The sequence below is a fragment of the Embiotoca jacksoni genome, unplaced genomic scaffold, assembly GCF_022577435.1.
Source record: "Embiotoca jacksoni isolate LCO1_2020_lvr unplaced genomic scaffold, fEmbJac1.0.p SCAF_126, whole genome shotgun sequence".
NCBI lineage: Eukaryota > Metazoa > Chordata > Actinopteri > Embiotocidae > Embiotoca > Embiotoca jacksoni.
Genome location: NW_027185259.1, coordinates 289,238 through 301,441, shown reverse-complemented (window position 1 = coordinate 301,441; position 12,204 = coordinate 289,238). Strand labels below are relative to the sequence as shown.

The window sequence follows — 12,204 nt, the reverse complement described above, 5'->3', positions numbered from 1 at the left end:
GCTTGTTATCAGCCGCACAGCTAGCATTCGCGATGGTACAGGGATGCATTATTTTATTTTCATTGTTTTTGGTGTGTTTCTAGTGGCGGTCTGTGGTACTGCAGCTTCCGCATCGGCCTCATTTTTCAGAGCCGGAAGCTACGTCCACTTTTATATGCAGTCAGTGGATATTATATATAGTTTATATATCGCAACGGGTTCTTAAAAAAAAAAAAAAAGACTAGAACTAAAATATTTCTGCTGATATACAGCAGGATTATTATCATCGGACTAGATTGCATTTTTATTCCTTTATCAGGTAATGCTTTAAATAAAAAATAAAAAAAAAATCAAATTTTTCTTTCTGGATTGCAGCTTTTTCTAATTGCTACAATTGTACGCAAACAAAATGACCTAAAGCTACAAAATCCACCGCAAAAATCTTATTTTTCTTTCTGAATTTGCAACTTTTTCTAATTCCAGCAATTTTACAGGGAAAAAAACATGCAAATTAGATCACAATTTTTTTTTTGAAAATCCACCGTAAAAATCTAATTTTTCTCTGAATTTGCAACTTTAATAACTAATTCCTGCAATTTTCTCATTTTTGCAATTTGAGGATGTTGGGCCAATATGCGCGTGTGTTTCCGTAGTATCCATCCTTTCAGATATGCAGGTGTCCCAAGTGTGTCTATATTAATGAACTCGGCTGTTTCAAAATTAAAAAAAAAAAAAAAAAAATCAGAAAAATTAAATTCTAAATTTGCCACCCTTTTTTTTTTTTCCCCTTTTCTTTTTCCTTTTCCAGGCCAGTTTCGAAGCCTTGTTCCATTCGTTCGACACGGAGGTGCGCTTCCAGTACTTCAAGTCCTTCCGCCGGGTCCGGATCAGCTTCAGCAACGCACCAGCCGCCGCCGAGGCGAGGCTCCGGCTGCACAAGACCGACTTCAACGGCAAAGAGATGAGACTCTACTTCGCCCAGGTAGTTCACATCTGCATCAACTATCCATCACGTTGTGTATACATTGTATTTTTTTTTTTTCCGTCGCCGTTTTCCTCTCCTTTTGTGTTTTTGGAAAAAATTGCGCCTACTCAGCAAATTCACATTTTTGGAATAAATTCTCTGTCAACCCTTTTTGCTTTGTTACACCATCGAATACGCTCTCAAGCAAAGGAGCTTTTTCCTGGGAGTTGATCTTTGAACACTTTTCAGACACTTAAAAGTGTTACTTGAAACTCAGTTCAAAATTTTAAAAAAAGAAGTTACAATTTCATCACACTATAAAAGGTTTTAGGTAAGATTAGATTTAAGACTTTGTTAATCCCACGGTGGGGGGTGGGGGGGACACACGTTAAGACACGTTAACAAAAATGAAATATAACTTCCGCCCGTCGCTTGGATTTGAATTTGGTTTGCTTCATTCTCAAAAGTTAGCAAGAAATGACTAAGGCATGCTGGGAAAATGCTGATGCAGCAACAAATGACAATGTGGTTTTCCAGTTTTTTGTTTTTTTTCTTTTCTTCTCGCTACTATGATTTTCCTTTTTAAAAGGGACCTTTTTAAGCACCGTTTGCATCTACTGTGGTGAATACATTCATTCGCGTAAATGACCTCACGGCTCAACTCTTGCATTATTAGGAAATTGTTCATTCTTATTCTGGCATTACATTTTCATTCATTGTAAAAATGCTTATTTACATAGACCTTTTTTATTTCTTTTTCTTTCTTTTTTTTTTTTCAATGACAGTTTGTCATGTGACCTTTATTATTTTTTTCTTTTTCCCTTCATGATGTCACGTTTGACGACGCGAGTATCGTCAGTCATTATTCATGTTTATTATTTCTTTGAATTATTTCAATAATTATTGGTTTTACAAAATCGATGTCATGTTTTTCATTTGGTTTATAAATGTCATTCTATTTTTTTTTTTTTTTTTTTTTTTTTTTTTTTTTTTTTTTTTTTACAGTTGAAAACTTTTTTTAAAATGTATTTTTATGACCACACCTCCATTCAAAATTGCAAATTGTAACCCCCAACCCCACCCAGCCAGCCAGCTGTAAAGATGCTGTTTCTTGTCTTGCAGTCTGTCCACATAGGAAGTCCTCGTCTGGAGCCCCCCAAGCCAGACAAGCAGTTCCTGATCTCCCCCCCCGCCTCCCCTCCGGTCGGTTGGGAGCAGGCGCAGGACGCCACGCCGGTCATCAACTACGACCTGCTGTGCGCCATCTCCAAACTAGGACCCGGTACGTAGCGACATCCCTTCAACCCCCGTTCGCCTGTTTGATCCCGCAACATCCTTGAATTTTGAAGAATGACATATTACATCTAGATAGATACATGATAGATAGATAGAGAGAGAGAGAGATGGATAGAGATATATAGATAGATAGACATGGATGGATGGATGGATGGATGGATGGATCCTGCAAGGAAAAATTTTGTTGTTTCAGCATGTACAGGGCAAAGCAATAACTTGCATAATATAAAATAGAGGTCGTAAAAAAAGATGCAACAAAATGTTAAAATGCACATTATATACAATTTAAACGCAAATAAACAATAATATTAAATTGAACTAAACAACAGTGCAACAAGTTAAACAAAACAAACAAACAGCAGTTTCTTTCTTTCGCGATTAGTGCTCGAAAACCTGGTGCACAATCCAATCAGTGCTTGGCCTAAAGTTGATATTCTCTATCTTCATCTTGTCACAGTTCTGCTTAGAAGAGTGCCGCGATATATGGTAATCAACAGCAATTAAAGCTCATAGTTTACACAGGAAGTGGCCAACCCAGATCATTTTAAGGTGAGTCGTCGTTTTGATAGTAACGCAGCTTGAGAATAAGCATGCTAAAATCAGCAATAAAAAAAGTTTTGAGACTACTGTCTTAACAAATTCATTTCCCCTTGTTTTTAATACAACGATATAGTAGTGTGCACGAAAGTGGACGTAGCTTCCGGCTCTAAAAAAAAAACGAGTGCCCCTTCAGCTGCGGTACCACCGAGCGCCACTAGAGGTCGGCTCCGAAAAAAGCCTCCGCAGAGTTCAACTGGTCTCGTAAACATTGCGTAATGAATGTTCACCTGTTTTTAAGACAATAATATAATAGTGTATATAAAAGTGGACGCAGCTTCCGCCTCTGAAAATCGATGCGGACGCTGCAGTACCACCGAGCGCCACTAGAGGTCGGCTCCAAAAAAAAAAAAGCCTCCATAGACTCCCATTCACTTATAAAATTCAAATTAAAGTTATTTGGGTTTATAAGCTAAAGTCTTATTCATTTTCTGGCCAGGTGGAAAATAATCCCGTTTATTAATTAGAAAATAGGATAACACAAAACAAAACCAAAAAAAACCCGAACTAGCAAGATGGCGACGGCCAAATTCCGAACTGACGGCGCCGTCTTCTCCGCTCTGCGACTCTCAGGGGGAAAGTACGAGCTCCAGACGGCCACGCCCACCACCCCCAGCGTGGTCATCCACGTGTGCGACGACGAGGGCGACGAACGCCCCGCCCCCCCCGGCGGTGGCGGCGGCGGCGACCGGGACGACGAGGCCCGCCCCCCGCGGCCGAAGATCGTCCAGACCCGACGCCCCGACTACACGCCGGGAGTCGAGCAGTGAGCGACGGCCACCACCGGGGGGCGCCGCCGCCGTAACGTTTCATCCCGAAGCGATTTGTGGTCAAGAGCCCGAACGTGCTCTCGGAGCTTTTTTTTTTTTTTTTTTTTTTGTCTTTATTATTATTATTATTTATTTTTTTAAATGAAGGTTTCGAAGGGACTTTTGAGAAAGAAGTCCCGTAGAGACGTAGCGTTTTTCCACAAGACGGGAGAAAGAAAAACACGATGTCGAAAAAGGTGCGTTTAAAGTCCCGCGGGAAAGATAGGACGTACGAACTTCCTACTTCGAAAGAAAAGGAAAAAAAACCGTCGCGATGATGTGTTTTTTGGGGGAGATTTTAGGGATTGAACTAAAAAGGAAATATGAATTTTTGAAGTGTGGGAAAATCATGTTTGCTCATGTTTTAATCATAATGCTTACCCTACCGTGCAGGAAGACTTTTTTTTGGGGGGGGGGTTGTGGTGATATTTTGCACACAAAATGATAAACAACTAATTTATCATGACTACTTTTGGTGCAGATAGTTTACAAGACTATTAATTTTAGAGTTTGGAACTAACTTCATTCGATTTCCCCCAATTCAATTGATCATGTGAGACGATAGCTACGCGATTAATCTGAGGGCTTTTTCGCAACAGCGATGGCGGTACCTCGTAGGGATCGACCGACGCGTCCTTTTTCGGGGGGCCGACGCCGATCGCCGGTAATCGAAGGGACGCCGATGAAACCGATTTATGCATTCGTCAGCAACGTCTAAATTTGGAATGACGAATTCTAACACAAAAACTGACTCTAAATAAATAAACGTAACGTTATCGTGAAGGTATATTGCAATATCGGCTATTTATTGCACTCGCAGAAAAATGCACGATCGACCCTTTTTAGAACTGAGCGGAGATGAAGCGGGAGACCGGGGGACTCAATTGAATGAAAAAAAAAATTATATATATATATATATATATATATATATATATATACAGATAATCGTAAAAACGGGAAATATCGGCTCCGATAAGCAGTTGATCCCTTGTATCTTTTTTTTTTTTTTTTTTTTTTTTTTACGACCTTTTTAGGGTCTTACACGGGCTAAATAGCATCCGTTGAGAAAGCAAATGTGTTTTGGGGGGGGGGGGGGGGGGAGAGAGATTGAACTAGAGCACTGTGAGCCCCATTTTGAAACGACGCCTTGTACAAGCGTTGCCTACGGTTTCATATCTCGTCACATTTATATTTTGCTCGCAAAAACCGGAAAAGCCAGGCGCGCGGGTCGAGTCGCGTTATTAAAACTGCTGCCCTCAGCGTTTTACGTTGCATCGTTACGACGAGGGGGGGGGGGGGGTTAAAAAATGAAATGAACGTCGTTTCAGAGCTGCAACTTCGTCTTTTTGTCTTCAATTTCGATCTCCATTACGATTCTGAATGAGAACACTCGCTGGATTAAAGAAGCTGTACATTTTTTTTAAATTTTTTTTTTTGTTTATAGTTCCAGCAACTGATGAAGGGTCCGATTTATATATCAATTAAAACGGCAGTTTACATGGAAAATCTACAGTATCTATAAACAGCTGTTGTTTTGGTCGACCGCTACACAGGTGGTGTACAGTTGTGAAAAGACTTCTGGCATTATTTGTCATTTTTATTAGTTATTACAGGCTTCTTGGTTGTTGTTTTTTTTTGCCTGAAGAAATGTTTGGGCCACCATTTTTTTTTTTTTTTTTTAACAAGTAGTTCATTTACTTTGAAGAAGATTAACATTGTTGCCATTCAAATAAATATTTGACCATCTTAATTTCACGTCTCTGTGAATTCAGTTCATTGTTCTGTGTGCATCATAATCGCTGCTGTCATTTAGATATAGCTGCTCAGTAAAAAAAAAAAAACGTGATCTGAATTTTTTTTTATTATTTTGGTTCTCTCTATGCTAATAAAAACTCCAATTTAAAGCTTAAAAAAAACCAACCTCAAATTGACCATGAGTTTTTTTTGTTTTTGTTTTTTTCCATTTCTAAATTCAAACAACCAGTTCCACAAAAAGGCTTCTTTTACTTTCTTATTTGGAATTTTTAATGACTCTGGGAGACAATAATTAGAAAAAAAAACCTATGTTCTGACGTCCTCTTGTTTCACCTGACGCTCTTTCCACTTAAGAAGCGACAGCACCCTCTGCTGTTTGTGGAGAGAAGTGCAGGAGGTGGGATTTCTTTTCTTTTTTATTCTTTTTTTTAAATGTGTTTATTAACCCCTTTAAGCCCTAGAAACCCCCAATTGGGGGCCAGGGAGAAGATTTAGCAAAACTATTATTACAATATGGACATATATACTGATATTTACACATCTGAACAAATCTCACAAGTGATCCCTTTATTATTTTTAAGTATTTTTTTATTGTGGTTGCGGAGATTTACTCTTTTTATTATGGGTATGCAATTTTCGAGCAGAGGGCTAAAAAAATAGGTGCGTTTTTAAAAGTTTAAGGGTGTTAATGTAAACTAAGCTGTCAATTTATGCCTTATTTAATGTTTAATAACAGTGCTATTTGCATTAGTAAATGCAGTGTTAACCATGAACAAAAAGTTAATTAATAGTTGGTTAATGGTTAAATAATCATTTATTAATTATTAATGTAAATTAAGGTGTCAATTTATGCCTTACTTTAATATGGGTGCTATTTGCATTCGTAAATATAGTAATGAGTATCAACTACCACTTAAGAAAGCACTTAATGATTCTGTCTGGAATCATTTATTATGTGTGTTCATGTAAACGAAGGTATTGGTTTATACATCATTTAATCAGGCAATATTAATAATAAACGCATCACTATCATACTAAGGAAGTTAAATTGTGGCCTAATATTGCCAGTATACAACTAAATGAAATATGTAATCAAAATGGTTTCATATTGTAGGAAAATTCACCGTCAAAATAGTAATAATCAAACAATTTGATTAAAGTGAACTTTTCGCGTTTTTTGGAGGTTTTCCTGAGAATACTGCAAATATCCCGTTTTGTTTTTTTTTAACCGGAAACCTTTCAAGCTTTGATGTATTTCCAACAGTTTTTCGGCATTGAAGAAGGAAAAGGGTTTGAATAGGGATGAATAAAATGGACACACACACATACAGTTTTTATTGGCGTCGAAGCTCGACGGACGGACGGATGGACGGACAGGAAGCGGTAATGAATGAGTGGATGTTCTCGAGCTGAATTCTCTTTGCCCGGCAACTGACGCATCTTATCGCTCTTACCACTTTTGTATTTTTGTTCCCCCACCCGCTCCCCCAACTCCCCGACTCAGCCCCGAATTGGTTTGCCATACGTTTGCGGCGGATTAATTGCGAGGTGTCCCACCGTCATTCCGTCAACTTTTTGGGTCTGAGAGATCGGTCGTCACGATGAACGACAAAAGAAAAGCCCCGGAAAAAAAAAAAAAAAAAAAAAACTTCTCGGGGTTCTTTGTCATTAGGACACGAATTCTCACCCTTTCGGTGCCCTTTGATGTGCATCCCACGCTTCTTTTTACAAGCCTCGTAGTGTGTGTGTGTGTGTGGGTGTGTGTGTGTGTGTGTGTGTGTGTGTCTTCCAACCTTTCGTCCGAGTTCAAACTGACCCCAGGATTGTGTGTGTGTGTGCGTACATGAGTTTGTCATGTCGTTTTCTGTGTTTGAATGTTGTATTTGCGAGCTTTGTGTGTGTGTGTGTGTGTCCAGTCAGTGTGACTCCAGGCCCTCATGCGTCAGAGGGCCTTTCTTTTTCTGTGGCCCCTGAGCAAACATATTAAGAACCGCCTTATCACTGCTTGTACAGCCGAGGCCACACACACACACACACATTCACAAAAAGAGAGCCCGACACCCGAGCACACAAAGCTCGTCGCCAAACTCCCCAAATGTCACTGATCCGTCGAGGAAGATGGTGGCGGAGGGGTGGGGGGCGGGGCCAAGGGGAGTCTTTCGGGTCGGTCATTGGTTGACGTTGAGCGATCGGTCAGACATTTGGGGGCAAACTCAGGTTTATAAAGGCGAGATTGGGTCGACGGTAATAGGGAACGGAACCTACGCTTGACAAGCCTTCTTTAAGAGGCGCATCCATGGAATACGAGCACAGAGACTCTGTTTGTTTTACAGATGAAGAAAAAGTTGTTTAGTTGGGAATTTGTTGCGAGGAAATGGAGCTAAAGTAAAACGAATGCCAAACTCTGGTTAGAAAACGAGAACAACTTCGGAACTTCTTGTTCCCGACACGAGGGAATTCTTGCGTCGCGTCAGAGTAGAGTTCGTCGAGTATTTCCTCCCGAGTCGGCAGAACTTCAAAGGACGAGCCCCTAAAAGCGGTCCAGAAATTTGGAAACGCAAGTGCTAGAGCGAGCCGTTTGATTTTATTTGCACTGACCAAGGTGAAAATCGTCTCAGGCTATTTTGACACCGTCGGCAGGACTTCAACAGAAAGTCTGAAAGGTGTTGAACGGACGTGTCGAGCATCTCGGGAACGCCAGAAGTGCTCTCAAGGAAACGGCTTCTGACTTCCGAGGAGAGTTGGTTCGACCCACCGGGCCCCCCGGCGCTGACGGACTCTTCACCAACCGCGAGGCTTTTACAGCTCAGCCGTTCCTGCCGAGGATGAAGGTGGTCGTGATGCTGCTGGCCATCCTCGGGACGCGAGTGGAGGCGGCACCCTCCGACAGAGGTAAAGTGGCCTGTTGAAATATCCGCTGGTTCCCGCCGCGGACATCGCTCGGTCTCGGTTTCTGGCGAGGGCGGCGCTTTTCAAGGCGGTCCGCGAAATCGGCCCGCTGTGTAAAGCCACCTCACACTTACCTCCGTTTATGGCACCATTCTAGCAAACGCTCGATAAAGTTCTGCCAACAACTGTGCCAACATCTTCGATGGTATTTGGCGCGGCATCTGTAAGGCAGGGCGAGATCCGAGTTGTGGCTAATAAACTTCTGACCGCGTACCATCTTTTCCATGTACTTCCCTCCACCAATGGCGTGGGCTTTATGTAAATGAACCGCCGAGACTAAATCCGTATTTAAGGTCAGGGCACGATCAACGGAACATGACGTAGTCTCTGAACGATCGGTTGATAGGAAGGTTTTTAATTGAAGGTTTTTAACTGCACTTTAAAGGCCCTTCGTGGTTCACCGACTTGTTGACGCCGTTTAAACCAGCATAGCTCGCCCAGTAATCCTCGGCTTTGTGTTTATATTCCACCAGGGAACATAAATGATCCTTCAATGCTTATCTCCTGATTGGAACCGCACTCTTTCCCAAACACAACTCATCCTCAAAAACAAGACCTCAACCGTCGCTGGTGTGACTCAGCTTGAGTTGAGTATGCTGCGCACGACCGACTGTCGAATCGGCATTATTTTTGAGGCTATCGTTAGAAAAAAAAAAGAGAAAAGCCAGTACAAAAATCCTTTACTTACGTTTTTTTTGTGCTCTGAAATTCACGGCCACATCTCTTGCGGTATTTCCCAGGACCACGGTATTTCTAGGAAGGGTTAGAAGGCGGATCAAGAAAGTAATATTTGGTCAGCAAGCTTCTGAGGAATGGCTTCGACGATTACATTTAAAAGATTTTTTTCCCTGCCGTGTTCGTGCACTCGTGTTATTTCTCACAGGCTCCGTCGAACGGCCGGATCCCTTCCTGGGTGCCACCGTCGCGTCCGCCGTTCCGTCGAAGTCCTCGGCGCGAAGCCCGAGCCTCACCCTGAAACGCTGGCTCCCGAGCAACAAAGCCGCCGTGCCGGACGGGACGACGAAATCCGCCGACAAAACCACTCCGGGGACGATCGCCGCCGGCGCCAGGGCCGGGCCCGGGCGGTCGAAGGTCGCCGCCGACACCACCGGCCTGGATAAACGAGCCAAGATGCTGAAGATGATCTCGGCGTTGGAGGAGCTGCACAGGGCGTTCAACAACACGATGAGCTCACGGATCACCATCATGCCACGAGGTGAAGACGCTCTTCTTACTTCACTTCCTGACGTGATGTAACATTTGCTTACTCTATGTATTATTCCTTGTGTTCCCTGAGACTATGTAGAATTGGTTGGTTTCCACGTGAAACCCATTGCTCTTCATCAGAGATATTTTAACTTAAAACTCTTTTTTCTTTTCTTTTTTTCTTCATTTCAGCAAATGGCAGAAATCCAGGAAGAAAAAGTAAATTGGTAAGTTCACCCCCAAAAAATGTGCCCTTCAAGAATTTACTTTTGCCGCCTGGTTTTTTATTTTCTGCTAATCGTGCCTGAAGTGCATTTACGGCTCAGATACATCAAGCATGAAGTAATAAAAACTAAACTAATAAGAAGGAACGACTTTAGCGAACAACACCGAGATAACTCATTTTATTGACTGAGAATTTTATGAGACTAGTTGAATGGGAGTCTATGGAGGGTTTTTTTTTGGAACCGACCTCTAGTGGCACTCGGTGGTATCGCGAGCTTAAGGTGCTTCCGCGTCTGCCTCATTTTTCAGAGCCGGGAGTGACTGAATGTAATAATGTAATGATACAGCAATAAAACAATAAAGTTTTTGAAGTTGCAGTGGTTTACGAAGGATGTGGGTAGTCTTGGCGTCCTTGCCTTCATTAGTCCTTCCTGTTGTTTTGAAGCTCCCTGCCACCGACGGGGGGACGAAGCGCACCACTTCGGCCCCGGCGGCGGGAGACGGCACCACGTCCAGAGCCGGCGGAGATGTCGTCCCGAGCCTCACCGGTCGAAACTTCAGGAAGTCCCTCCCGCCGCAGACCAAGAAGCCCAACAAAAGAGGTGAAGGAAGTCAACGGGTCACCTTCTGCCAGGTGCCTTTGAGTTGGAGTTAGACGGGACGGGTTCATCGTCAATACCCCGAACCTACTTGGGCCTTTGAGCCAATGTGGTCCCTTATTCAAGCTGAATTAATGTCATAACTCTGCTCTGTAATGGTACATCTTTTGGTCGGTCCAAACGCCACTCCCCTCCTGACTCTCCTCCTTAACGGTGGCAGCACAGTCATCAATATACCCCGTCAAGACCTCAATGCCCTTTAACCAAGTGTTTTCTTTCCTCCACAGTGTGTTTCTGGAAGTACTGCTCCCAGAACTGACTTCCTCCAAGCCAGTGCCGACCATCCCTTTCTAGAACTCCGACCATCATCTCTTCCAACGTGTGCAGTACTTTTCCAAGTCGAAAGAAATGCCCTGAACACTTCAGTCCCACCTAGTTCTATCTTCCAAGCACATTGCAAACGTCTGAAAGCGGTGTGGATAATCCATCTGGGTAATCACCTCATAAATTGTCGGGTGTTTCCCGAGCAGACAACGGGATGTGTAATGCGCATTTTAAATAAACATTTGAGGTCTTAGCCGGGTATGGTGGTGTTTTTTCGCTGTCGCCAGCGAAAGGCCAAATCATCAAAGAACTGCCTAGTCGATTGAATTCGTTAGAACGAATATAGTGTCCGTCTCCTTCCTGTATTTTCCCTGACCTCCGAGTGCTAGGAGACTGTCGCCGTGGCATCAGGAAAGCCTTCGCGCCACCTCAAAACCAGGCCGGCGCCAACCTCGACTCGGACCTTTTCATTCGCTCGTTAATTAACAAGACTGACCAATCGAAGACAACGATGTGTGCTCGTGGCCCGGGCGCATGAACAAACACTTGTTAACCCCTTTTTTTTCTCCATTTGAAGACAGACATGTCCGTTTTGTATGTGTGCGCCAACTTTTAAATAAAGTTCACCTCTAAGCATGGCAAATAAGCTGTGACAATAAAGATTGATTTATTTTTCCACAGTTAAACTCTCTTTAATTGTTCATTATTGAATATCCTAATGTTCGAGAAACAGTAGTTTCTACTTTATTTCAACTCTACACTAAAACTACATACTTGTATTCCTGTTCTTGTTCTTTTTATACATTTTATTACACTTGAAGGACAATATCTGTTTTAACAGAAGAAATAAAACAAAATCACCATTTTAAAAAAACATTTGGCCAACAATCTATTTTCTGTTTTGTAAATTTGTGAAATTTTAATTGGACTTTTTTTGGAGGGGGGAAATGTGTTTTTTCAACTTTTCTTTTAACTTTTTTTGTGTGTGTGTGTTGTGTCTTGCACTGCCAAGCTACCATAGGTTTTTAATTAGACATAATTTATCTCTTTTATACTATGGTAGACTTTTGCCAGTGTTGTAATGTAACACTGTTTATTTACAGAAAGACAGTTTAACACTACAGCGGCACCGCTCTTATACAGTAACTTAAAGACGAGACACTGAACGATGACACCCCGTCCCCCTCCCCTCAGGTAATTCATTTATCTCTGAAACTGTAGACACATCGAGTTTTGAACTCCAACTCTACGGTTTAATGGTGTTTGATGGGCGGCTTTACCCGGCCGCATCAGCCTCGCTGCAGAATGAACAGCGGGACATTCTTGCTTTAAAAGTTTCTATGGTAATCGAGCCGTGGGTGTTTGCCGTCCCGGGTGTGTAAACTCGGGATCATTACATTCAGAAGGGGTTGTCGCAGAGGTCACCACCGCTGCGTCGCCCCGGTGACGAGTGTGCGAGTCTGCATATGCTTTGTGTGTCTCCTGTGTTAAACGTGCACTC

At 42.5% G+C, this 12,204-nt stretch overlaps 2 protein-coding genes across 4 annotated transcripts in view; both read left to right on the top strand.

The window, feature by feature from the left end:
• LOC138195820 (calcipressin-1-like) overlaps positions 1 to 4,728 on the top strand; it is an 11,992-nt gene extending 7,264 nt beyond the window's left edge. For all 3 annotated transcript variants that reach the window (XM_069145503.1, XM_069145504.1, XM_069145502.1), the window contains 3 exons: positions 788 to 961; positions 2,066 to 2,225; positions 3,410 to 4,728. In XM_069145503.1, the coding sequence (XP_069001604.1) occupies positions 788 to 961; positions 2,066 to 2,225; positions 3,410 to 3,606 (531 nt within the window). In that variant the 3' untranslated portion in view covers positions 3,607 to 4,728. The remainder of the gene's footprint in view (positions 1 to 787; positions 962 to 2,065; positions 2,226 to 3,409) is intronic.
• A 2,950-nt stretch (positions 4,729 to 7,678) lies between these two features.
• Positions 7,679 to 11,337, top strand: urp2 (urotensin II-related peptide). Its single transcript, XM_069145483.1, has 5 exons — positions 7,679 to 8,292; positions 9,233 to 9,565; positions 9,748 to 9,782; positions 10,226 to 10,382; positions 10,667 to 11,337. The coding sequence occupies exons 1-5, from the start codon at positions 8,226 to 8,228 to the stop codon at positions 10,696 to 10,698; spliced, it is 624 nt and encodes a 207-aa protein (XP_069001584.1). The 5' UTR covers positions 7,679 to 8,225; the 3' UTR covers positions 10,699 to 11,337.
• The last annotated feature ends 867 nt before the right edge of the window (positions 11,338 to 12,204 follow it).

Coding starts and splice junctions, on each gene's coding strand:
- urp2 (XM_069145483.1), top strand. CDS start 8,226: ATGAAGGTGGTCGTGATGCTGCTGGCCATCCTCGGGACGCGAGTGGAG. Junction 8,293..9,232: donor GGCGGCACCCTCCGACAGAG/GTAAAGTGGCCT, acceptor TATTTCTCACAG/GCTCCGTCGAACGGCCGGAT. Junction 9,783..10,225: donor CAGGAAGAAAAAGTAAATTG/GTAAGTTCACCC, acceptor GTTGTTTTGAAG/CTCCCTGCCACCGACGGGGG.